Raw genomic sequence first — 27949 nt, forward strand, 5'->3', positions numbered from 1 at the left:
TTCCCTTGTCGCTTCCTCTCACAGCCCATTTAGATTGCAAGTTAGAGCCTCGACAGCTTTTAGATCGCAAGTTAGAGCCTCGAGAACCAGTTTGCTCTAGTGGTTAAGGCACCAGGCTGGAAAGCAAGGGATTATGAGTTCAAGTCTTGCTAAGGAACTTCTGCAGTAGTGGCTCATTTGACAGCTCAGTCAGCAGCAACGGTGATTCTGCTTCCCGCCCTTGTCAATGGCTGCCTCAATTTCACACCTAATTGCCACAGCCTCCATTTCTCGTTTATTTCCCTTGCTGCGGACCAAGAAAGTAATTGTCACAGCCTCCATTTCTCATTTGTTTCCCTTGCTGGGGACCGAGAAAGTAATTGCCACAGCCTCCATTTCTTGTTTGTTTCCCTTGCTGGGGACCAAGAAAGTAATTGCCACAGCCTCCATTCCTCTCTGGTTTCCCTTGCTGGGGACCGAGGTAGTAACTTTATATTGTGCCCTTCCTGGATTTGGCTATCCTTCTGGCTAATGTGGCAATAAACGGCTACTCATTATACAGGCATTTCTGTGCATTTGCCATTTGGATCTTTTATTCAGTCGGAAATTGTGAGTGACATTTATATTGCGGGATGTTTGTCTCTGACAGGCAAGGAGTCACATCAGAGCCTGTAATAGCTGGTTTCCCTTGCTGGGGACCTGGGATCCGGAGTTTTTCTCTCAATTGGAGCACTTGGGGGTTTCCCTTGCTGGGGACCCTTAGATACTGTTCACGATTTAAACTCTTATTCCTATTAATATACAGTCTTACCTTCCTGGAGGAGCGTTCTAATTTCAACTGCAGGGGAAGGCATCTCCCCAAAGTTCACATTTCTACCACAATATCAATAATAATCATAATAATTTTTTTTTAAAAAATTAAATTTACATTCAGAGGCAAGACAATCCATCATACAAAATGGAACGTGACAACGCTTTCCGCTACAAGCCAAGTAAGTCCCGAGACAAGCCTGTGGGCCCCAAAAAGGCCTTTAAGGCAGCAGATAAGGATGCCCATAGATGGCACCTAGCATTGGAAAGACAATTGCAAAAACAAGCCAGCAAGGCAGACAAAAGGGCTATCACTGATCAGAACCCAAACCCATTGATGGGGCCCTTGGACTTATCTACCCAGCCCAGACAGGCTGTTTCTAGACAACCCCCCACAGGCACATCTCCTCCATTGAGCACTGGCTGGCCAATTCCTGAGGCAACCTTCACCCATATGGCCGCCAGCCTAAGACAGGAGGAGGGATTACCTGAGTCTATTCCCATCGAAATGAGGCAATGGATGGAGATGGCGATTCAAAGGGGCATTGCGGCTGGAGTTCAGCAATCCATCTGGACCAGACACTTCTTGACCGCTTCGGATGCGGGATCCCTGTCCGCCCACTCCTTTGGGCATATCCAACAACATCAATCTCAGGTATTCCCCAATATTCCTAACATACCGGCCCAGGGTCTTCGGGAGGAGGTGGACTTTGAAGACCAAGAGGTTTCCATGGAGTGGGGGTCGATCCATCACATAGACTTGGGTCTGTCAGAGGCTGACCCGCTAGAATGGGGAATGTCGGATGACGAAGGCCTCATTCCAGACCAGCCTACTTTTTCTGGCCTTTTTACGCGCACACCTCTTTACATCTTTACTGTTCAAGGCAAAGAACACCGCTAAACTAGGCCTCTTCTTCCACTTTCCCTAATGAGGCTGGGCAAGCCCTGAGGCCGGAAGAAAAGAGAGCAGAGCTAGCACTTCGTAGGGCACACGTTTCTGACGCCCGGGCCATTAAGGCAGCTACTGCTACATTCCTTTTTACACTGTCCTCCTTCCGATGGCTCTCCCACCTGAGGGATATATTGCCTGCGTCAAATGTCAGAGCTCACCAGGACATAGCTAAAATTATGGCAGCCGCAGAATTCTCTGCCGACACCACATTTAATGCAGTCAAATTCTTGTCTAGGGCCATAGCATCTCACGTATCAGCACGGAGACTGCTATGGCTCAGACATTGGCAGGCGGATACCAAGCATAAATGCAAGTTGGCATCAGCCCCAATTTCGGGGGGTAAATTATTGGGCAGTGTCTTGGAGCCCCTCCTTATAGAAAATAGAAACAAGAAAAAAGTACTTCCCCCTTTTTCGTAGGTCTGAAAACAGAACGTCCCAGTCGTTTCGAAGGGGCTCCTTTCGGTCCTACTATCAGGGCCCCTACATTCCCAGATCTCAGAGAACATCAGGCTACAGGCCCTCAGACAGGATAGGCCTGAATCTTCCGATAGAGGTCAGTGGGGAGGCCAAAATAGTAGGAACCCCACAGGCACTAGAGGCCGATTTTTTCGTCGCCCCAAGTGAGCCCTTGACAGCAGTTCCCATTGGAGGGTGGTTAAAACTGTTTGTCAGTCAATGGGACAGCTCCACCTCTGATGCGTGGGTCAAGGACACTATTAGGTTAGGCTTGGCGCTGGAGTTTCAATCCTTCCCCCCGAACTTTTTCATTAGGAGCCCTAGGTCCACGGATCCCATTAAGAGGGCATTGATGCAGGAGTCTATCAATCATCTTCTGCATGTTCGAGCTATTAGAGAGGTCCCATCTGAACAGCGGGGTCAAGGCTGTTACTCTCTATTGTTCGTGGTCCTGAAGAGTTCGAGGGGCTGGAGGGCAATTCTGGACCTCAGGCGTTTGAACAAATCATTGGTTTATCGAAAATTCAAGATGACTACTCTCCAGTCCATTCTGATTAGTATCAGAGAGAACAATGTCATGACCTCTATAGATCTCACAGAGGCTTATCTACATATACCAATCAGACCTGCCCACTACAGATATCTTAGATTTGGCTATTGTGATCGGCACTATGAATATATCGCCTTGCCATTCGGTCTGGCTTCAGCCCCTAGGATTTTTACTAAGGTCCTCGCGGCGTTGACTGCCTCGCTCAGGATCAAATCTGTCCGCTTACAATGTTATCTGGATGATATTTTAATTTTGTCATCTTCCAGACCTTAAGCAAAATTGGATACCAAGTTTACTCTGGAGACCCTTCAGGGTCATGGCTTTTCCATAAATTGGGATAAAAGCCACTTGATCCCCTCAACTAGGCTAGTTCATTTGGGGGCAGTGGTAGATACCGTGGAGGGCAAGGTCTTTTTCTCTCAGGACAGGTTAAACAGTATTCAGTCTTTGGACAAAGAGATCAGGGCCTTAAAGAGGGTTTCCCTGGCGTTGCTGTCTCAACTGTTAGGGAAACTGATTTCTTGTATTTCCATTGTGCCTTGGGCTCGATTCCATTCTAGACAGCTGCAATGGTTCCTTTCCAGCAATCTGGAAGAGCCACTTCCAACGTCTGGATAAAGGTACCGCACAACATCTCCGATCGCTCTGCTGGTGGTCGAAAAAAATGATAAACGGGGTGCCCTTTCAAGGAACCTTGCAGGGTAACGATCACAACCGATGCCAGCCTGGTAGGATGGGGAGCTCAATTCCAATCCCACACTACACAAGGAATTTGGACTATTTCCGAATAATCACAAAGCATTAACCTGTTGGAACTGCGAGCAGTTCACCTGGCCTTACGCAGTTTTCTACCCCTTTTCCATTCACGCCACGTTCTGGTCTTGACAGACAATACCACAACCAAGGCCCACGTAAACAGGGGGGGACTCATTCCAAACTTCTGATGCTGGAGACGATCAAGTTGTTCAAATGGGCCGAGGCCAATCTGTCTTCGCTCAAGGCAGAACTCATAGCAGGGGCATTAAGCACACAATCAGACTGGCTCAGCAGGGCCATGATAGATCAGGCAGAGTGACGCATACACCTGTCTGTCTTCCAGGAAGCAGTGCGGAGGTTTGGACAACCAGTGATCGATCTATTTGCCTCTCCTCTCAACGCCCAATTGCCCCACTATATCTCCAGATATCAGACTCGGGGGGGTGGGGTGGGCCATCAATCCCCTGCGATGTCAGTGGCCCCCTGGGCTTCTATATTCGTTTCCTCCACTCCCGGTAATACCCAGGTTGATCCAGAAGTTATTGGAGGAATGAGCAGAATTGATATTGGTTGCCCCTTACTGGCCCAGGCGAACATGGTTCGCAGATTTACAGGAGCTGTCGAGAGAACAGCCTTGGAAAATTCCACCGTCGAAGGTTTCCCTCTCCCAAGGGCCGATACTTCACCCGAACACTCAATGGCTCAGTCTAGCTGTATGGAGGTTGAGCGGAGCCATTTAAGGGCCCAACAACTTTCAGAGGATGCTTTTGCCACTATTCAAGCATCCAGATGGGCCTCAACAAATTGTGTATACAAGGCCACATGGTCAGCCTTTTTGTCGCTGGTGCCAGGGGTCTAAGATCGGCCCAACTGCTCCATCAATAGGACAATTATTGGGTTTTTTTTACAGGAGGGTTTGAACAGGGCCTATCTCCAAATACGTTACATAGACAGATGGCGGCTTTAGCCTCGGTGATAACCTGGGGTGACCTCCGTTCCATAGCACACCATCCACATATCCGCAGTTTTCTCAAGGGTGCTGCAAACTTATGACCTCCTGTAATCCACCGCTATCCCACCTGGGATCTCAACAAAGTGTTAACCGCACTTACAACTGGTCAGTTCGAGCCTCTAAGAACCACTAGTCTTAAATTCCTGACATATAAGGTGGCCTGCCTAATTGCAATCACATCAGCTAGAATTCCTGAATTGGCGGCATTGTCAATGCGTAAGGACCTGTGCGTGTTTCATGTGATTCTCCGTTTAGATCCATCGTTCACTCCTAAAGTAAATTCAACCTTCCACAGAGCACAGGAGTTGGTCCTTCCAAATTTCTGTCCAAAACCATCTCATAGGCTGGAACATCAATGGCATAAACTTGACGTGCGAAGGGCCTTAAGCATCTATCTAGACCGCACAGTGGCATTTCGAAAATCTGAGGCTCTATTTCTATCCTTCAATCCATCCACTTTAGAACAAAAGGTGTCGTCCACGACCATCGGTAGATGGTTGAGAGCCACCATGGCTAAAAGTTACGAATGCCAGTCTATCTCAGTTCCTAAGGGCATTACAGCCCACTCAACAAAGAGTGTGGCAATGTCAGCAGCATGGGCCACACAGGCCTCCATAGACGAAATTTGCAGAGCAGCAGCTTGGGCTTCACCATCTCTCTTTGTCAGAAATTATTAAATTGAGGCCTATGCCTCAGTGGACACTTCATTTGGCAGAAGAGTCCTGCAGAGGGTCCACAGAGTTTAGGAGTTGATTTCGATCCAGACGGAGTCCCTCCCTAAGGACAGGCCAAGCTTTGGTATGTCTCAATTCTGGATCCTCTGAACAGCTCATGGGAGAAAGGGCATTGGTACTTACCTAATACCCCCATTCTCTGTGAGCTGTGAAGAGCATCAAGCCCCACCCATTTCTTTCCGTCTGGTGGGGTTCCGTTCCAGTCAGGGATCTAGATTGGGTGATGAGTTCCGGACCTGACACTCAGTCTTTGCAAAACTGGGGGACGCTGAGGAGGAGCGTCCCGGAGTTTTAAGCCCAGCCTTTCCAGAAGAGACTGAAGCACCTCCCAATTCTGGATGCTCTTCACAGCTCACAGAGAAAGGGCGTATCAGGTAAGTATCAACGCCCTTTTTCAGTTATTCATCAATATAAGGTTATTGTTAAAAAACTATTAAAATGTCACAAATGTGTGATGATGTGTTACATAGTTTTTATTTGGAGACTACTGTTGTCTGAAAAAGCTGAAAAAATATCTCTATATATTAATATTTGAATAGTTGAAATTTCTATTTATTTTTTTAGTATGAAGAAACTGTTTCATATTGTGCTTTCTGTGGTTGTTCAGATTTAGGACTCAATGTAGCCAAACTATACTTGCATTTATATTTTATGTGTCCGTGTATTCAAAAGGCAGGCTGCTTTATATTGGTATACCCGGTCTAATGTGTCTGAAACTGATGTAGTATCAGTACTTTGAGAATCTGGGAGTCGGGTGACAGAACTGTAACAACAGAAACTGAATAGATTATAGCATTTCATTCATTGTTGATATGATTATACATTTGGCACTCTGCAGCAATGATTTTTTTTTCTTTTGGTGTTACACGGGACTGCTGAAGTGGTTGCTATCATTTAGTCCTTTTTTGCTTTTGAGATTATTTACATTAGGAAGAAAAGTTGAGGAGTTAGGTTCTGAACTTTTATCTGTTTCTATAACTTTTAAGAAAGAAAAAACATAAGTGGAATCTACCGTTTTGTATTGTTTTAAGGTATTGAAAATATGAAATCAATATTAAACAATAGATTAGGTATCTGCCTGTTTAAATACATATTTATTTTGCTAAATATGGTTGCTGTATGGTTATTTTCATAATACTATAAATATGTTTTGATGAAAAAGACTTGACTATACATATGGATTGGTATTCAGCCAAATTCATTCAGCTTTGTTAACATGTGCTCCATTGTTTGATTGGTTTAAATGCCAAAAAAATAGCAACAATAAGAAACCAATACAGAATTAATAAAGAACACTATCAACAAATACATTGATATATAAATCAATCCAGATTCCATATGCATTGTACATTGAATTTATTATTTAATAACTGTCCTTTTTTTGTTTTGTTTTGTTTTTAATCTGTGTATAGATGGCTCAGTGCGTGACCAAGGTGGAACTGTCCATATCCTGTGACAACCTGATTGATAAAGATGTTGGCTCAAAATCTGATCCTCTGTGTGTCTTGCTTCAGAATGTTGGTGGAGATCAGTGGACTGAAGTAAGGAATTTTTGATGACAATAAATTTATCAGATGTAGGAAAAGCCTTTTAATAGAGATTGGTTTTAAGTATGATTAAATTGACTTCTGTGGAAACAATTCCAAGGAATTATTTTTGATAAATTTGATGGTAAATGCATTAAATTTAATAACACCCCATAAACAATCATAAACACAATTAAATGATCCCAAAATGAGTTTTATTAGTACATTAAATGTTTAGTTATTTAGCATATTCCTTTCTATTTTAAAATATACCGTATATACTCGAGTATAAGTCGACCCGAATATAAGCCGAGGCACCTAATTTTACCGCAAAAAACCTGGGAAAACTTATTGACTCAAGTATAAGCCGAGTTTTTCAGCACATTTTTTGTGCTGAAAAAAACCCCCTCGGCTTATACTCAAGTGAGATTCCCTCTGAAAAAAAAAAACTGGTGTGGAGCTCCGGAGCTGGGCAGCCGCTTCCCTGCTTCCGTGTTTCCTTTGCAACTTGTAAGCATGGGGGTAATCGGAAGCAGAAAAGTTCTTGCATGAGGATATATTGTTTTTTCTTTATTTAATTGTTTTTTTGGGGGGGTGGGGAAAGACCCACCATCATGTGAGAATGCTCAGACACGAAATCTATCCGCCTGAAAATAAGTGTGTGTGCGGGGGGGGGGGATTTTAACAGAGGGAAGACATAGGGAGAAGGCAAAAGCGACGGAAGATCCTTCAGGGGAAACTGAGGGGGAGACTCACCCTTGGTCCAGATGAGCCCCCTTCCCCGCCCCTAAGGAAGCAGAGGCAGCCAGAAAGGGCAGGCAAGCCCCGCTTCGTGGACTCCGTCCGTCCTCGCTCCCACCCACCCACCTAAAGCCACGAAGTCCCCCAATCGCGCAGCCCAGAATCGCCCTCCCCTCAGGGGGCAGCAACGACACCCAGTGTTTCCTGAAACAAGCTCCGCCGTGCAATGAAAGCGCCCTGGCTCTAGGCTCAGAAAACAACGCGAGCCAAGGTGGCTTCATTTCCTCCAGTTAAATAAAGAAAAAACAATATATCCTCATCAAGAACTTTTCTGCTTCCGATTACCCCCATGCTTACAAGTTGCAAAGGAAACACGGAAGCAGGGAAGCGGCTGCCCAGCTCCGGAGCTCCACACCATTTTTTTTTCAGAGGGAATCTCACTCGAGTATAAGCCGAGGGGGTTTTTTTCAGCACAAAAAATGTGCTGAAAAACTCGGCTTATACTCGAGTATATACGGTATTTATTGTTAAATAATTTTGCTTCTTGTTATTAAATAGTTTGAGATCACTTGAGACTTTCAAGAAGAGATTAGATTGCCATTTGTGACAAATGGTGTAGAGTCTCCCGCTTGTGTGGGGGGTTGGACTAGATGACCTACAAGGTCCCTTCCAACTCTGATTATCTGTTATCTGTTATCTGAGATGGGAAAAAGAAATAGACTGTGAGAAATGAACTCTTACTCAATTTTTTGGATTCCCTACATATCTGTCTGCAGATAATATACATTTGTTTAATATTTAAAGTATTATTATTGCATTTTATTTATTTCTTCTAATTATTTGAAGCAGCATTTGGATATAGCATGTTGCAAGAACTTTATTTTTAGCAATTACATCACATGCCTGGGGATTGTAAAGATATTTTGGTTTCTTTAATATAAAAGCCTGATAAGTAACTACATAAATATCATAACTTTTGAACATATTGTTTGTTTCATTTGCTATATATGAATCTATTTTGTTCACACTGCATTGTGTGTTAAGCAGCTCTTTTTCTATTTTGTTGTCATAGTTGAATCGAACTGAAAAAATAAAGAATTGCCAGAATCCACAATTTTCAAAAAAGCTGCTAATTGATTATTACTTTGAGAAAGTTCAGAAGGTGAAATTTGGTATATATGATATTGATAATAAGTCATATGACTTAAGTGATGATGATTACCTTGGAGGAGCTGAATGTACCCTGGGTCAGGTACTGTAAACAACTATGATCACTACTGTATAAAATGTTAAGTAAAAGTTTAGATTTATTCTTTTTTTTTGTTGGTAAATAAAAGGAGATACTAATATACAGAAGCTTTAAGTTAAGAAAAGAGATAACGACTTACCTGGGTTTTTTTCTTCTGTTTTGTTATTCTTGTTGAGAGGTAGAAGGACTTCCTGTATTTCTTGGATGCTATCTGACAGAATCCTTAAAATAATTACAGCCAATTATTTCTCTATTTCACGGATGATTGCATTTATAAGTAACAGTAATAAATAATAGAAATTTTATCAGTAAAAATGGTTGATCTCAAAAAATCCACAAAATTGTCCTTCTAAATTATCCATATTTCATGGACATCTAAACCCATAGTTTGAGAATCCATGCTGATTAAAAATCGTCCTACCAGGCTCCCCAAGAACTGCTTTCTTATAAAATAACCATGCAGTAATTAATAATCTTTTACTGGGAAAGATTAACGAAGTTCAGACTTTTACTATATAAATAAAGATAAGACACATTTTTATATTTTTCCTTTATAATTTGAATAACGTATGCAATTTATCTTCTAGATTGTATCAAGTAAAATACTTGTTCAGCCTTTAATGTTGAAGAAAGGAAAGCCTGCAGGAAAAAGCATTATTACGGTAAAAGGAAGACTCAGTTATAATTTGTTATGAATATATGAATTAAGTTATACACCTGTTACTGTTTAATGTATCTCAAGCATTTTTTTCCTTCAGTTAAGTTAATGTGATGTATCCATTGCTTGGTTTTGTCAATGGTTTTAAAAACTAATTTTTAAATATATATTCTACAATAATAGGTGTCTTCCAAGATTACTAAAACAACATTTCCTTCAACCTGCAGATTTGTGCAGAAGAGATTAAAGATACAAGAGTTGTTTCAATTGATGTTGAAGCTCGGAATTTAGACAAAAAGGTAAAAAGAAGTGTAAAAAAAATCTAGTAGTTCAGTTATGTTCTAGTTTGGAAATTACTTTAATTTGGAAATTACCTTAATCAGCCTCCACCTGAGTCTAACGTCTAGCCAGGAATAACCTCCAGAATGTATTGAGTCAGAATCACTTATCTTAGAACTGAGGTAGTCTACATTGACTCGCTAGTGATAAAAGTTGGAAACAAGCCCCTATTTTTCCATCAGAGTTTTTCTGGGTTGTTTTTTTTTTCAGAGGAGTCAATCGATAAGTCTTTGAACATGGAAGTGAAACAACAGGCCTAGACCTGGTGTTTGAAGTTGTGTGTATGCAGTACTTCTACCACATATTATTCTAATGCTATTAGTATTTTAATAAAGGAGGCCTCCTTCCATGCTGCTGGCTTACCACATATCAATATCTTATGTCAGATAGCAGAAAAGTATCCTTCCTTTTATCTGGTACAGGACATTGTCAGCAGCATGGACAAAAGGCACTCCCAGGATTCCTTGGCTACTTCCAGCTGTTTTCTTTCCCTAAGTAACTAGGAGTAAATGGAAACTGGATTCAACGGGCACATATCTAGTACCATAGTGCCTCTGACACGAGGTAGCTTCCTTCTGTAGACTTCCTGTTAATAAGCAGCAAGTAAGCCAAATACTTTTTGTATGATGAAACGACAACTTAATATGTGACAGTACTCTTGAATCCATAGTTAATATCGATTACGCTGTCTCCCCAAAAAAGATTCTGTCTTTTGAGGAATAATGGCATGTAACTGCCAAGATTCCTTTCACTGCACTTGCACCAAGAACAATCAACACTGGGTGCTTTAATACCCATGGAATGTCCAGGATGAACCGTGCTAAATAGTACAGCAATAATGGAAAAGGTCTGTCATAATTTAGAATTTTGTGGTTTTTTTCACTAGAAAAACCATCTGTATGGTATTCCCCACCCACCCACCCACCCCGGCAGCCATAATTATCATGGATTGGGCGCTTCCCTCACTTTCCTTCTCTTTCTTTTTTATAGTTCATAATATATTTAGGAGGGCAAAACACATACTGTGGTGTGCTTAATTGGATTATCTTTATATAGTTCTCTTTATCTAGTTTTAGGATTTGTGTGGAGAACAGTTCACATTTTAGGTCATATTTTTACCAAAATATTGAACATTGCAACTTTAAAGTACCACTGTATGTTCAGTGTCTGTGGCCACATTTTTGCATTCGGTTTTATGAGACCATAATTTTAGAATTTCTTAAAAAGAATAGTGAAGACTTTCTGGCTTATAAACTAGCTAAACAACAATGCCTTATTCTAATCAATTTTACTAGGGTGGTCTCAGTGCCTTCTGCATGCTTTAGATATGCAGGTGCTCATCTTTTATGTTTTTGAAGCATTATAAACTTAACCTTTGGGTCAGTAAGTGCTGTCTTTAGTAGCTTCTGGTCCCATCACATAAGCCATCCTTTGGAAGTTTCTCTTGAAGCCACAGTAGCAGTTATTGGAAGTAAGGGGAGCGCTCTCTCTCTCTCTCTTTCTTTTGCCAGAAATCTCAACAACTTGAAGCTTGTTCTGGGCAAGTGCAGATCACACATGTATGAATTCACAAATCATTGAATCTCGGTGGTAGATGACTAACTAGTTTTTATACACAACTGCAGCCTGAATGTCCCTTATATAGGTATAGATTGAAATAATTAAGATGTGGAAGAAGACAGAGATGAAGGAAGAAATGACTGTACATTGAATCTACTAAAACATAACATAGGCCTAATTTTCTCAATGTTTCCTTGAAAAGAAGTAACTCCTAAAGAGAATAAAAAGCCATCATAATTATATTTCAGTTATTACACTCAGGTAATATTTTAATCAACAAAATAGAACAAAATAATAAGAAAATATTTAAGGTTTCCTTAAAAAATTTCAAACAAGAAATCAAGCAAAAGACTAGTTGACTTATGACTACAATTAAGCCCCAAATTTCTGAAGCTACATGAGACAGTTATTAAGTTTTGCCCCATTTTATGGCCCTTCTTACCACAGTTGTTAAATCAGTGCCATTGTTAAGTTAGTAACACAGTTGTTAAGTGAATCTGGATTCCCATTGATCTTGCTTGTCAGGAGTTGCAAAAGGTGATCGCATGACCTCTGGATACTGCAACCACCATAAATATGAATCAGTTGCCAAGCACCTAAATTTTGATCACATGACCATAGGGATGCCACAGTGTGAAAACAGTCATAAGTCACTTTTTCAGTGCCATTGTAACTTAGGTCACGAAATGAACCGTTGTAAGTTGAGGATTACTTGTGTATTGCTTTAGATGAAATCTTTTATTGTTCTTATGTCTGTATAAAATTATTTTCCCAATACAGGACTTTTTAGGCAAATCAGACCCATTTCTGGAATTCTATAAACAGAGTGATAGTGGAAAATGGCAGCTTGTATACCGATCAGAGGTAAGAGTTCCAGCACTTCCACCTTGGTTCCTCAAGAGTTCTTTTATATTAATGGGGAGTTACAGGTCTATGTATAAAGATGGGTGGGGTTTCAGATTCACAAATAGGCTTCATTTGGACAGATGTTTGTTTTCCTGTGACGTAGAATGGTTTTCTCTAATTTACTATGTTCCTTCCTTCTGCATTGCTTCACACTTGTTTTATTATTCTGAAGCTCCAGTCTCTTGCCAATCTGACAATAAAAAGGAGAAGGAAGAATAAAAGTCCTTGGCGCATGCAGGACTTACATAAAATGCCTTTCAGGGATCAGAGTGACCTCTACCATCTTTGTTTATCTCACTTGCATTCTTTGGTGCAAGGTGAAATTATGAGGACAGGGATTCTTGACCACTGATTTGGAAAGTACAAGGGCCAGCAGCAGTGCTTGACTATGGGAAGGGCCAGGATAGGTTTCAGTCAAACTATAAGTGCAAAGAAGCTTTTGAAATTATTTATAAATATTCCAGGCAAGCAAACTACAGTTTTAAAAGGGAAAAAATTAAGCGCCTATTGTATAAACTCCAGGTAATGTTTGGACTGCTTTGGGCAGGCTATTTCCAAAGCATAGATCAACTCTTTATTTTCAGAGGTCAGACATAAGCACTTTGTGCAGAGTTCCTACCTCATAAAAAGATACTTCAATTGATTTGGGAAATGCCTCTCGTTGCCATCTCACTTCTATACTTGGCCACGTTTCAAAGGCAAAGTAGATTTCTGTCTGTACTTTTTTGGACTCAATTTGTTAATTGTTGGATAACAACAAACAAAACAGTTGGGATGTTATAGAAGAAGGCTTCACAGACTTGCTCTAGCAATCTTGTAGGTCTACCCAACTTCAACTTTCATCCAGGATGGAACTGAAATATTAATTGAAGCACATATTGAAAATGTATTTAAATATGACTTTGGAAATGAAGTAAATGTAGTAATTTAAGAAATAGTAACTTTATTTTGCTCATTCATTCATTCATTCAACTTATATGCCACCCATCTCGCATAGAGGCTTACAACAAATACAAGACTATAAGGTAACCTTGTGGTTGTCTTGGACAAATGTGACCATGAACAGAAAAACAAAATATTTGGAGAGAGATACAAATATGTAAAACATGTGCTTTCATAATACATTGATAATAACTATTTAAAAATATTTTTAGGTAATTAAGAACAATTTAAATCCTTGCTGGAAAAAGTTCAGCGTACCTTTGCAAACATTTTGTAGTGGTGACTTCAACAGACAAATCAAGGTGAGGAGAATGATTAATCTCAGACAAGTTATAAACTCATTTTATTAAATTCATTTTTTGTTCTGATATGATGCCTGATTTTTAGATGAGTTAGAATTAAAACTTATTTATGTACGAGGATTTAATTGGCATATTATTTATAAAGCTAACTGCTTCTCTCTCCACTTTCATCTGTTTCTCTGAAATATCCTAGTACTCCCTCCCCCTCTGCTTTTGATTGCTTTAAAAGACCATTCAGTATAATTTGTAATATCTGTAATAGAGTGCAGTTGGTTCCTGTGACTCAGTCATTAAGCAAAGTGTTCGCTAAATGAAAAATCACATGACTGTGACTGCACTTTCAATTTATTTTAGCTTTCCACTGGCAATACAGTATCAGAAGGATAGGACGGTAAAAAGCTGGATGAGACCAACAGTAGGGAAGGTTTCTGAATATCAACTCAAGAGGAAGTTGAGCGAAAGAGCAAATTCTATAGCCCTTCCCAACCATCACTTTTTTCTCCCCCACTCTATGAATGCTCACCCACCACTAGGATAATTAACAAAAAGTGAATTAAATGTTTCGATGTAGCTTCATTGCAGAGGAAGGGATTGCAAGAGAACAAGCAGGCATACAGTGGGGAATACACATCAAAAGGAATTTGCTAACTTCTGCTGTTTGCATAGTCCTTTTATGACTGTAAGCAGGAGCTTCTTAGGAAGCAAACAAAAGCTTTTTAGTGTGAAACTGATTAGAGTATTGACAGTATCAGGCAGCAGTGGGAAAGATATAATCAACTAATTGAGATGGAAGAACTGAGCATGAGGTTAGGACAGCTGTGCTGTTGAAATATAGCTTGTTAGACAATCTCTGCAAGAGGGAGTGGAAGGAAAAACAAGTCAGCCATAGAACAACAGAATTACTTAGTGATTATAATGGTAAACGTTTGACAGAGTTTCTGTAAAGTTGCAAATGTGGGCATTGGTCACAAAGTTACTTTTTCATTACAATTATACTGCAAACAGTTGCTAGCCAAGGCAGTCATTAAATGAGGATAACATGTAAATTTAAAGATTATGCTGTTGTTATTTAGTATTTACTCTTAAGAAATGTATTTTTCTTGAAGACCAAGATTATGAAGACATAAAGTATGAGCTTGCGTTTTGTAAAGTAAGTGTGACATATTGTTGATTGTGGTAAGATATGAAAATATGACCTGAATATACCAGAAATACCTATTTGGGTGTTTTGGCATAAGATTTTATCATCTAATTTATAAAACCAGTATGCGCATGTCAAAACATTTTAGAATACAGTGAATGCAAAAAACATAATCACTTTTTAAAATTATATTTCAAAGTAGTGTATGAAACTGCCCAATATATTTCTTTTGCTGATGTTATAAGAAGAGTCAACTAAAAGCCTAGTCGTTAATTGTCAGGTACAAACAATCAGATCCACACATGAAGAATTCAACCAGCTGTTTTATTGGTGAAGCCTATACACAGGAATCTTTTCAGACTGATGGTTTGTATCTGGTTTAGGATAGATAAGATTCAACAGCATGGGGAGAAGAGGGGGAGTTAGATTCATCCTCTTGTGCTTGCATAGGGATTCAAGACTAATTCTTTATTTGACTCCTCCTCCTCCTGGCTAGGCCTGTCTCTTTGACATAAATACATTTCAACCTTTGATTTTAACTTAGATTTGAAATACCACCATTCAACTTTCACAACCAGGGTTGAATGTAAAAAAGCTATAGGATAGGATCTGACATTTTATGTAGAAGAAATCATTTAAGATTGCTACTAATACATATTAATACAGCATTATGAATTATAATGGTGTTTATAAGTAATACATCATAAGCATAAGTTGAAAGAATTAAACTATGATTTCTTCCTCTATTGGGAGAAAAGTTTCAAAAATATGAAAACATTCAGAAGAGGTAGACATGAGAAGGTTGGATGAAATAAGAAATGGATGGATTAGAAATACATAGCTATCCTGTGTTAAGATAAGCTTATGCTAAAAAATACAGTGAGTTCCTTCTTCCTCTTGAATGGGTGATGACCATGAACTAAAATCTTTTTCTATAGTATTTCCTTCTTGCAACAGCATGTTCTTTGTTTATCCTCCTATAGAAAAAAAACTTAGAGGTATGCAGTTTCTCCTGTTTAGTTAAGGCTGCTTGAGAGAAGATCATAGACAAGGAAAAGTAGTTATTAAGAATAGTCTCAGTTGTTATTTATTTCAAATGTTCCATACCATTTATTCTTAGACGGTTGCTTCATAAACAGAGAAGGGCCTTTTATTCTTAGTTTTATAATAACCATGAAACATAAAACTATTATATCTTACCACAATCCAAAGTAACCCTACTTAACTATTGTTAGTAGTATTAGTAGATTGATTGAATAAATGCCATCAAATTGGTTTCAATTCTCAGTAACCACCTAAGTAGATTCTCCCCATATGATCTGTCTCTAATTATTAATAGATTAGCTTCCTTTAAAACAGGAGCGTCAAATTGTCAGCCTGTGAACAAGATGCGTCATGCACTGGCCACACCCGGTTTAGTGAAAGGGGAAAAAGTCGCCATATGTCACATGACGCTGTGATGATGCGAGCTTGACACTCCTGCTTTAAAGGTTAACAAAGGAAATTTGCTCTTAAGGCTGTACAAGGCTGCTCTTAAGTTTGCAGATGTTAATAGCACAATTGTATTCAGTAAATTTTGGAATATTAATAACTCAGCATCTGGAAAATGCAGTGATACCCAATTGATTTAAACGAGCAATGTAGTTCCTACATTACCATCTATAGGGATATTGGAGTTAACATTTTTGGGGTGAATAAGATATAGTTGCATTTTTATGCTTTGCCAATCTTGCCATTGTAAGGGCCCATTTAAACTAAATTTTATATCCCAAAATATTCATTGCTTGCTTATTAATTAATTCATTAAAATATTATTTAGCACTGTGTATATATTCCATGCCTTAAAAAGAGGAGAACTTGAGGAGAAACTTAATGGTGAAGAATGATCTTTTCTTTGCTAGGAATCTCTGAGTGTTCTGAGTCAGTAAACACTGACTGGAAGGAGTTAGTAGATCTCCAGCCTATATAAATCCCACTTTTGGATACTCATTATTGCATTTTCTGTGTATATATTTACTTTGGGGGTTGTTCATGGGAGTTGCAGTTCCACTAAGCATAACATTTGCAGAGTCACATTTAGGAGCTGTATTTGAGAGTGGTTTACTTTCTGAATGTTAGAATGGTTGTCATAGTGCTACTTGTATTATCATTTGTCTCTTCAGTGAATCAATTTTCAGCCATTCTCATGTGGGGCATATCAGTGGTGGGATTCAAATAATTTAACAACCGATTCTCTGCCCTAATGATTTCTTCCAACAACTAGTTCACTAAACTGCTCAGAAAGTTAACAACCGGTTCTCCCAAACTGGTGCAAACTGCCTGAATCCCACCACTGTGGCATATAGAAGTGATAAGCAAATTTTGGCTAGCTGAAAGTTTCCACATGTGCCTTATGATTGCTAGTATAGCTCAAGAATATGGGGAAGCTGTAGAGTAGCACTTGGTGGATGTTTACAGATCATTGATAGTCCATAGGTCATATTTGAGAATCACTATTATTATTTTATAGGTCCTCAGAGATTTTGTCCTCCACTTTATTCAGAGGGAAATTTAATTATCCAAAGGTTTGGAATCTAGCATCATTAGTAAACAGATGGTTAGTGTAAGGAAGTTTGTATGTTTTGGACACTAGATAAAGGCTAGTAAAGAGATTAATTAATGAATGGTTATATGATGTAAAATGCAATTATAATGTAGGTGTTGATGTAATTATTGCGATGCATCCTTTTTCCTTATCAGAAAAATACCTTTACTTTTGAATTTTAATTTGTTATTAAAGTAGCAGCAAAGAATACTTACCACTTTTGTATCTGGTCTTTTCTATCAGTGTGACTGTCTTAAAGGATTTTGCTTTTAAGTTTTGGTTCCCAGACCTCTTTAATTCTGGTCTGTGATATTTTCATCTACAATTTTAGTTCAAAATATGTGTCATTAAAAGTTGATCGCAAGCAAATATATATAGGATGAACATATTACACAATATTTACAGCATATTGATAAACACTACACATAACATCTAGCCCTGTAGTGTTAATATATCACAGGTAAGCAAGAACAATAAGATGTGTTTTCCTTAAAGATATCAGCATTATTCAAATAACTTATAAGCCCTGATACAAAACAATATCTGTATGATTTCCAGATTTTTTTATATTTTATGCTGAACATTTAATTTAACATGGGCATTCAGGTCATATTTTGTTTGATTATTTTGAGTATGAGCCTTGCAGTTTCTGCATGAATGGATGTTCTCATAAAATAGAAAGAACTGTGGGGTTCAGTCTTGTCATATTTTGTATAATTCATGCATCTATTTGCTGTTGAGTGTCTTATATTTTAGTTCTGTTTAAAACTCATCTTGACCTTATATTGCCTATGCCATCTTTTCCCAATCTGATATGCTTCAGATTTATTAAAACTATAACTCCCAGACATTTTCTGCCAGCAATATTTTGAGAGGTATATATCAACATATCTGGAAGGCATCAGACTAGGAATTACTGTTTATGCTGGCACATACAGCACTTAACATTTCTGTATTTTGTTCCCTGTTGAATGCTTGTTTTCTGTAATTGGATTATTTGATTCTTAGATCAGTGATGCATATTTTTTAAAATATGCTTTGTATCTTGAGTTGCCTTCCCTTTGCATAGTAAACACCTAACTATGATATTACATAGTAGTCCTTGAGGATTCATTTTGGGGTTTCTTTCTTACTATTAGGTTGCAGTTAGTGATATGGATGACAACACCAGTTCAGACTTGATAGGGGAATTCATATGCAACACCTCAAAGCTGTTGGAAGTGAGAGATCAAGTGGTGAGCAGCAGTCATTCTCCTTGTCTATTGCTCTCTGTTTCTTTCCTTTCAGGTGCACTGTTATGATTATGATAGTGATGGGTCACATGATTTAATAGGCAGTTTTGAAAGTACCCTGTCCCAGCTACAGAAGGCAGGTGACAGTTCTCCGGTGAGCTTTTAATTTTACTCTATTTGATTCATTTAATTATTGTATTCTTTTTCCAAGAAGCATAATAAAATATTATTTTCATTCTCCCAATATTTTTTGTGCAGATGTATGATTGTATGTGTGTGTTTATGGAGGAAAAAACAAGTTATATATGTTTTACATTCTGATTCTTATGAATCAAAACTGGTAGAGTTAGGAAAGTAGTTATATGGCTGAGTTGCTTGCAGCAGTAATATTAGTAAATTTTCTCTAGTTGAATACAAATTTTCTGCTCCATGCTGATTAATCTTCTGCTGACTTGAAAGATAGCATAATAATCGAGTAATTTATAATATAGATTTAATTTTCCAGTGAGAAACTTCTCAATGTTCATTAGTTTTCTGCTATACCAATTGGGAGTCCAATATTTAATGCTCTGTCTATATTAGACTGCTCTCCCAGAGGATTCACAAACTGAGAGGATAACTGTAGAAATTCTCTATTGAAATTTAGTTTAAATGCACATGATTTGTTACAACTCAATATTCTGTATCTCAGGAAAATTCTGTGTCAGATAAAAATCATTTATTTATTTTTCTATTGAAATAAGAGTATTGTAAAACAAACACTGAATTTCCTACTATACTTGTATTTGGGCACAGGAATCTGATGGCCAGGCGGATAGTTTTATTATACATCCTGAATGGCGAATGATAAAGATGGAAGCATTTTTGAAGCCTTTATGTCGCAGTGCAAAATACATATTAAATTCATTCCTTTTTTATTCAAATGTCTGAGGAGTAATTATAATATACAACAAATCCAAATTGTTAAAAGGTGCACCTTTAGGATAGTCTGTATAACTGGATCTGACACTAGTACAAAATTTCTGTTTTCATTCTTTAAGAAGTGTCCACTTCTGTGTTCTGACTTCACTAGTGCTACTTATTTCAGCTCCTTATGTCTTCATTAAGTTAAGTATTAGTTATGCAGGTTATTCTGCTAGCAGTTGCGTTGAGCTGATGCTGAACTACAATTTCCAACAACCCATGGAACCATGGCCATTTGTAAACTGGCAGTTGTAACTTGGCACCTTGTAAAGGAACTTAGCATCCCCCATTCTTATGCTCATATAATGATCTTAACATTTGTATTTTTCCACTATCAGAATATTTGATACAAGTCAAGAAAGAATAATATAGAAGTTCTTCCTAGTTATCTTTATTTTTTCCAAATTAATTTGGATTTACCAGAGGAATTATTCCCAATTCATTTTAAAGTGTTACTTGATTACTTTGATCAGTAAGCTGATTTTGTATGTATGCCTTTCATATAGGTTGAATTTGAATGTATTCATCCTGAAAAAAAAAGAAAAAAGAAGAGTTACAAAAACTCTGGCATTGTTAGATTGAAATCTTGTAAGGTATGAATAATTTCATTTCATCCAGTTGACGTTTCTGTCATCATAAGGTAAAAATTATAATATTGTAATGATTTTGTTTTTCACAGATTGAAACAGAATATTCATTCCTGGATTATATCATGGGTGGTTGCCAAATTAATTTCACTGTGAGTATCAAATCATGTATTTGATTTCTAGATTAACTGTAAACTCCAGTGTTTATATTTTTCTAAATAGTAATTGCATGGCAACATTTGCTAAGATGTTTTTTTTAAAAAAATATGGAAATGACTATGATTTACTGTCTGTTTTATACATTTAGTAAAATTAAATATATATTTTTTGTGTAGAATAATTTTGCTATAATTAACCACAATACAACCAAGAGTATTTTTGACCTATATTCAACCAATCTACCTTTGTCTATGAAGTTAGTAACTCATCTTAATTTGCCTTTGGTTTTTCAGAAGCTATTTTAGCAGCATTCTGTAGTTGCAGCTGGGTTTTCCTGAACCTAAAGTTATTGAGTAGAAATTTGTTTCTTATATTATCTAATATTTAATTTATCTTTCTTATTCTTCTATCAGGTAGGGATAGATTTTACTGGTTCCAATGGAGATCCAAAATCACCAGATTCTCTTCACCATATTAGTCCAAATGGGATAAATGAATATCTCACTGCTATCTGGTGTGTGGGTGGTGTGATCCAGGATTATGACACGTATGTTAAACTTACCATCTTTAGCTTATTTACTTACTAAAGCTTAGAAAGATTCCAAAAGGTCCATTGTTATAAACTATATTTCCTTTTAACTGGTAGTTTATTTCATGGAGCTAAAAGTTGCTGCCAACATGTTTTGATACTAAGATTAATTCATTGTCTACTGTGCCATTGACATTTTTATTGGTTCTTTTTGAGTGAAAACTGTTAATCAACTGTCTCATAAAATAGCACTGTGTGTTTAACATGGTATTATAAAAGTTATGAGTGAACCATATTTAAAGAAGTACTATTACTTCTTGTATGGTAAAGAATATTAGAATGCCGTTTCTTCTTCAGTTTAAAAGAGACTTGAACTTACAACCTAGCTTTCTGAACATTACCACTTTAGAAAAAGATCAGGCTAGCAACAGCTATATGTACTTCAGTTAGCTTTGGTCAAATTAAAGTTAAATATGTTTTATTTTATTCAACCTGTAGCTAAACAAAATAAAAAATATTGATCTCAGTAACTTTGATCTTCAGGGATAAGCTGTTTCCTGCCTTTGGATTTGGAGCTCAAGTTCCTCCAGATTGGCAGGTGAGTTTCTTAACTTTTATTGCTGTTATAATTTTTTAGTTACCTTTGATTCCATGTCTTAATATGTCTGTCTTTTCAGGTTTCCCATGAATTTGCATTGAACTTTAATCCTGCAAACCCCTATTGCCAAGGTAATCATTTATTTTTCTTCTAATAATAATATATTTTAAAAAGAAAGAAAAAAAGGTACAAGGGATTTTTTTCATTAAAAATAACAGGAACAAGAATAGTTTTGAGGACAATCAGTATTTGGGCATGATCAGTACTGTAGTGTATCTGAGGATCTGAATTTTAGAAATCTTTATTCACTGTTTAAAAGAATGTAAATAGTATTATGATTTCACCTTATAGTAAAGTTTTGGGTTCTATAACATTCGGTTTGGGATAAAACATTAGTGAAATTGGGGAACAACAATTAGTTTATAAAAAATAAGACAGGATCTTGCACTGCTTAGGATGGAAGCAGCTCCAGTTTATTATACACTGCAGCCAAGAAACAATTTGTTTTAGCTCCTACTTACCGGTATTTAAAAGAATAAAACTTGAATTTTGTTAAAAAATTTAATACTGGATGTATGTGATATATGTATTGAATGCAGTCTAACCAATTTAATGCAATAACTTTAATTCACCGAAAAACAAAACCTTTCAAATTTTCTGGAATTCTTTATGAGGCAAAATGAACTTGGTATTTGTTTGTTTTTTTGTTTGTTTGCTTGTTTGTATCCCACCTTTATCATTTTTGCAAATAACTCAAGTTGCCAAACACATCCAACACACCTTCCTCCTCCTATTTTCCCCATAACAACTCTGTTATTTGGGCTGGTGCAATGTCACTCCCCTTCTTTGATGTTTTAATTGAAGTTTTTGAAGTATTATTGTAGTTAATTTTTGTTGATAACTGCTTGTGTTGCTCTTTTGCAACACAAATCACTTGTCTCCTTTAATTTTATCCAACATTGAAATAATTCTTGAATGCCTTTTCCAAACCACTTTGCCACCTGAAATATGGCTGATATCTGTGAGAGAATCCTTTTTATTATTTGGCAAGATGATGAAATTTCCTCTCAAAGCGTTTTAGTTCTTTCATACCTCACTTTTTGGGATTTTTTAAGAGTCAGCTTTTTTTAAAATGATATTGTCATAAACAAAGTTATAAAAGCCACTCTGTTAACAGTTTCAACATAAAGAAGGATAAATAATTAGAAATAAAATGAAAACTATCCAAAATCTGTTAAACTATATAATTTGGATTGGAGAATTTCTTAAAATTACATATTTTAGGTAAGAATTTAATTTTTAATTTTGAATGACATGTTTGTAGCAACATGCCTTTAGGCAAGATAGCCATCACAACTTCATAGTACAATATTCTATTGTTAATAATGTTTTTATCATGACTTTCCTCTTAAAAGATGAAATATTTGGTATTTTCACCACCATGCTAATGGAGTGAGTGAAATGAGAATACAGATAATCTTCAGGTTGCAACCGTTCATTCAGTGGCCATTCAAACTCACAATGGCACTGAATGAGGGTGACTCATGACAACGACGTGGAGTTCCAGATGTTCCAATTTCCTTGCAGTCGTGGGATTGTGATCGGGTACTTGTCTCTTCATTATATCACAGCGAGCTATTTCTGATATTCCCTGCTGCCTTCTAACAAGCAAAATCAATGGGAAGTTGGCAGGAAGTCCTATATTGCAATCATGTACATCGCACAGTCTTCATTTAATGACTGCAATCAGGACTGCCAGAATTGCCTTTGCTAAGCAACACAATCACATTATGTTATGCTTCACAACTGCATTACTTAGTGATAGGAGTTCCTAGTCTCAATTGCTTTATAACCCAAGAACTGCCTATAGGTAAATTATCCCAAAGGTGCTTTTTCAAGAGGCAACTAGACTTTAAAAGCACTTTTGGTGACCTGGATGACTGAGAATCTCCATAGACATATAGGTAAATAACCAACCTAATTCAAGTAGACTTCTACTCCCATTTCTTTATTGAAAGATTTGAAAAATGTTTATGATACTGTATCCGAAGTTTTTAAGTAATTCTGCTATTTCCTTGTTTTAGGAATCCAAGGAATTATAGATGCCTATCGACAGGCTTTGCCTCAGATTCGTCTTTATGGTCCAACAAACTTCTCTCCAATTATAAATCATGTTGCTAGATTTGCTGCTCATTCAGCACAGGAAAAAACTGCTGCTGTGAGTTGGCTTGATGGTTTTTTTTTATACATTTACTTTTCATATAATTTAGGAAGCTCCAAGTTGTCACAAATGCTTCATAAGAATAATATGGTTCAAGGACCACCACACCAAAAAAAAAAAATGATACAAAAGTTATTTACATGTAATAATTGTGTTTTAATCCTTAATCTACTGTATGGTCATCCAGATGTTGATAAATTGCAACTTTGAGTAGCCTTAGCCAAAGTTGAGGGATGCTGGCCATTATAATTCCACACCATTAAAAGCCTTCAGGCTGTCCAGAGAAGACAGATCATTCGAAGAAAAGCTTCAGTTTCCAAAGGAGACACATCTGTTCTTCCTTCCTCCACATCCAGGGATGGGATATGATAGGGTTAACTACCGGTTCGGGATTTACAAGCTTCCCTGCAGGCTGCAAGCCGTGCCTGTAAATCATCATCACCAGCTGCCTGCAGAGAAGCAGCCTTTGAAACAGCCCTCTTTTCCTGCTTTTCTAACTGCAGTTGTGCCTCGTTCGGCAGCTAAAGTTGAAAAATCAGGAAATAAAGATCAGGTAAGAGCCCAGGTGGGTGGATGGGAAAAAACATCAGCAGACAGAGAACCGATTCTATGTCTGCTGCTCTTCAGAGCTACTGGTTCTATAGAGGTGGACAGAACCGGTAGAAACCCACCCCTGTCCACATCCTCTGATTAAACATATAAGCCTTGTGCTATTTTAGTAAAAGTGGAATAAGTTTAAGATATTTTCTGCCATCAAGCAACCGTCCGATCCTTGGCAGAAATCTCAGCCAGTTATTACAGCTGACTTCCTAAAAAGGCTCTTCTCAGCTCTGCTCTTGTAGGGACAATTGCCTACCTATCTGCCTCTTCCATAGAAAGCTTCCTAATTGCATTGAGATTTCTTTCACCAGGACAAACCCTCCAGTGAATCCCTGGTCATCTTTTCCACGGGGACAGGTTGGGGAAATTCTGCATGGAAGAGTGTTACAAATCTTTTCTTTTGATTGCTCTTTTTTCCTTTCCTTTGGAGAAAGAGATCTCCTTTTTCATCACTTTCTTATCTCAAAGTCCAAGTTTGAAATGTGTGATCTGGGGAGAACCAAAGAATGATACAGTTTTCTGCTTTATTTTGCCAATTAGTTTGTGGAGGAGAAATCGGTGAAAGATCTGCAGCCCGGAGTAGTCATGTCTATCATATATGAAACATGCTGCTACCAACCTAGCACTGAGGTGATGCTGTAGCCCTGGCAGCCTCACGTGACTTCATCTTGATCCTTCCCTGTGATAAGTGGAGAATTGCCACCATTGCTTCTGGTTTTTTTTAGTAATTGAGCAATAGCCACAACTCATCATCCCAAACAAGCACTGCTTCTCCCTGTAATGACCGGATCTGTTCTAGCCTAGCGGTTATCAATGCTTCAGAGTAGGCCAAGGTAGAAAACAGAGTATAGGGATTATATAAATGCTACTTTATTATTGTAGGTTGTAATAAGAATTTTGACAGCCTGGTCTGTGTGTGTGTGTGTGTGTGTGTGTGTGTGTGTGTGTGTGAGAGAGAGAGAGAGAGAGAGAGAGAGAGAATGAGAATGAATATTGAGCCTGTTTCTCATGCCTTCTCTTTTCCCAAGACTGAGTTGTCTCTTATTTTCTCCTAACCATTTCTGTACTTCTGCCTGGTTATATATGAATTCTTATGCACTAATTGAGTGCCAGTGCCAGGCTTAACCTCCAGTTGCCTTTTCATCAGTCTTGCCCTTCAGGCCTGAGGAAGACAGATACAGAGGGTGGTATCTGTCTGCATTCAGGATCCATGTCCATTTGTTCCCAATTTCCACAAAAGCCCTTCAGGCTTTCATGGAAGGCTTGTGAACAAGGCACCGGAGGCAAATGAGTGAATGCATGAATGCAGATTGTTCAAGGCAAGATAGGATGAATGTATGAACCATTGATGGGCTGTACCTGTTCTTTGGGCCATGAGTTTGAAACCTCTAGAGACTCCCTTTCCAAAGATGAAGCTAGACACATCTATTTAGAAAAAATCTATAAAGTAGAAGCTATTACTAAAAAGAACGTATCCATATCTTAATATCAGACCAATGTATAACTCATATAAAAATACAGACAGTTCTTTGAGTGTCCTCTAAAATAAATTAAACAAAGCAAAACCGGAACATAATTATTGATATCAGAACTGATAATTAAAAATAATTTCACTGTTCCAATCTATTTTAGTGTAGAATCTTTATTGATGTAATTTTTATTGATTGGTCTAATTTTTTGCAGCAATACTATGTTTTACTGATAATCACAGATGGGGAAATAACTGATCTGGATCAAACTAGGCAAGCCATCGTAAATGCTTCCAAGCTGCCCATGTCTATCATAATCATTGGTGTTGGCAGTGCTGAGTTCAAAGCCATGGAATTTTTGGATGGGGATGATGGTGTTTTGAAGTCATTGGCAGGGGAGCCAGTTGCACGAGATATTGTCCAGTTTGTGCCTTTTAGACAGTTCCAAAATGTAAGTTTCCATATTCATTTATTTTGTTTTATGTGCTTTTATGCTGCATTTTGTTTTCAGGATGTTAAACTACCAGTAACTAAAGAATATGGACCAAGGGTTGAGAATCTTTTCTGCCTAGAGATTAAATTGATCCATTAAGTCAGGGGTCCCCAACCACCGGTCCCTGGAACAATTTCTACCAGGCCGCCGGTTTGCTGGGCGCCGCCATCTTGTTTTGATGAAAAAGTGCTTCCGGTGAGCTTTTCTGGGTAGAAAGCGGCGTTTGGGTGCTGAAAGAATCCTCGCACCTTAGTTTCATCGAGGGGGGGTGGCTTCGAACAAAACTAAGGCGCAAGGATTCTTTCAGCACGCATGGCAAGGCGAGCCAAGCGACCGTCCTGAAGCCATCGCGAAGCCCATCGACACAGGTACAAAAGAGGAGTTGAAGGTGGTGGGGAGAAGCGGAGGACGGCTGGCTGCCCGGTCGCTCGGCTCGCCTTGCCATGCGTGCTGATGCCGGTACCGGGCCGTGGATGATTTTGTGATGCCGGTACCAGGCCACGGCACAAAAAAGGTTGGGGACCACTGCATTAAGTAAATGATTAAACTCTTCAATAAATTAAAATTGGAAGTCCATATTATCTGGAAAGTCACAAGTTTCTCTATTCTAGTTACAAACTGCAGTGTCGATTGTGAATCAAGATAAACAACTGTGTGAGACATTTTATATCAAGAAATGTAAGAACACTGCTCCAACTCAGAGTTCTAGAAGGTTATTGAACTTTTTTTTTTAACATACTGGTTTTTCTCCAGAGGTAGGAACTTGTAACAGATTTAATTCTGCCCATTTCTTAGCCATATTTAACAGCATAAGAAGGCCTCTTCCTTTGGATCAGAAATTTGAGCTCCTTGTCTATATTTATTATTCTGTTTTACTGTCATTAGTGTCTAGTACAGTAGGTAAAAATGTTGCAACTATTCCAGTGTTATTCAGATTTAATTTTGAATTCTGCTTAAAATCTGCTTGCAGTCTTTGGATTAAAAACAACTGTTTTTTTTGTTTCTGCTTTCTTACCCAATTTTTTAAAGAAATTTAAAAATTACTGCTTTGTATGCTGGTATGGTAAAATGTAAAGTTTTGGAAATGCATAATTAAACTTACTATTTTTAACTAAAATGACTCCCTTTTACTAATTCTGGGTATACAAAAACTGGGCATTTCATTGCTTATTCTTGTATGGTATTTCCTGTTTTTATATACTTTCTCGGTTAGGTTTCTTATAGTGTGAAACATTACATGGAAAATAATATGTTTTATATCTGTGTAGCATTCATGACTTTATATAATACATGTTCTTTTTCATAGGCTCCTCGGGAAGCACTTTCCCAGGCAGTATTGGCTGAAATCCCTAAGCAACTAGTCTCCTACTTCAAGAAAGCTGGTCTGACTCCTCTAAAATTGCCTTCAGAAAAGCAACCATAAAGCAAAGAATATTTTTATTACTTAAATATACAGTAAAGAAAATAATGCTTCAGACAAAAGATTTTTTTTAATGAAAGCATTTATCTTCTGGAATCTAGTAACACTCAAAAACATATATGTGATTCTGCATATATTGCTCATATTGTATGCTGAAAATGTATTGGAACTGTACACATATAGGAAATATATAGGAAGTCTGATGATTATTAATAAGAATCCAGTGGGTATCTCAAATCATAGGATTGGCTTATCAGTTTGTATTCTGCATATCTGCACACACTTTGTATAGCATGGGATCAAATTGAAGAAACTTGGGTTAGAACAAGATTAAAGCTTTTCAGTATATTTTTTCTGTTAAAATTATATAACCTGAATAGGTGTTAGCAATGGTTTTGAAAAAGTGATAATTTAGATCACTAAATGGTTGATGGTCCATTTATGCAAATAGTTGTAATCTCAACACTAGTTGTAATCTC

The 27949-nt window shown here is 37.8% G+C and overlaps 1 protein-coding gene across 3 annotated transcripts in view; it reads left to right on the plus strand.

Annotated features, from left to right (window-relative positions):
* CPNE1 (copine 1) overlaps positions 1-27532 on the plus strand; it is a 57565-nt gene extending 30033 nt beyond the window's left edge. For 2 of the 3 annotated variants that reach the window (XM_026697697.2, XM_026697698.2), the window contains exons 2-16: positions 6664-6792; positions 8591-8770; positions 9355-9429; positions 9653-9724; positions 12105-12188; positions 13385-13474; positions 18487-18585; positions 19901-19987; positions 20074-20133; positions 20554-20687; positions 21213-21267; positions 21347-21398; positions 23352-23485; positions 25772-26008; positions 27357-27532. In XM_026697697.2, coding sequence (XP_026553482.1) covers positions 6664-6792; positions 8591-8770; positions 9355-9429; positions 9653-9724; positions 12105-12188; positions 13385-13474; positions 18487-18585; positions 19901-19987; positions 20074-20133; positions 20554-20687; positions 21213-21267; positions 21347-21398; positions 23352-23485; positions 25772-26008; positions 27357-27473 — 1605 coding nt within the window. In that variant the 3' untranslated portion in view covers positions 27474-27532. Of the gene's footprint in view, positions 1-6663; positions 6793-8590; positions 8771-9354; positions 9430-9652; positions 9725-12104; positions 12189-13384; positions 13475-18338; positions 18435-18486; positions 18586-19900; positions 19988-20073; positions 20134-20553; positions 20688-21212; positions 21268-21346; positions 21399-23351; positions 23486-25771; positions 26009-27356 lie in introns of all 3 variants that reach the window. The other variant, XM_087929222.1, reaches the window with a different exon arrangement.
* The last annotated feature ends 417 nt before the right edge of the window (positions 27533-27949 follow it).

This window comes from Pseudonaja textilis, chromosome 3, assembly GCF_049901715.1.
Source record: "Pseudonaja textilis isolate UNSWEBS1 chromosome 3, rPseTex1.2, whole genome shotgun sequence".
In the NCBI taxonomy this organism is placed as follows: domain Eukaryota; kingdom Metazoa; phylum Chordata; class Lepidosauria; order Squamata; family Elapidae; genus Pseudonaja; species Pseudonaja textilis.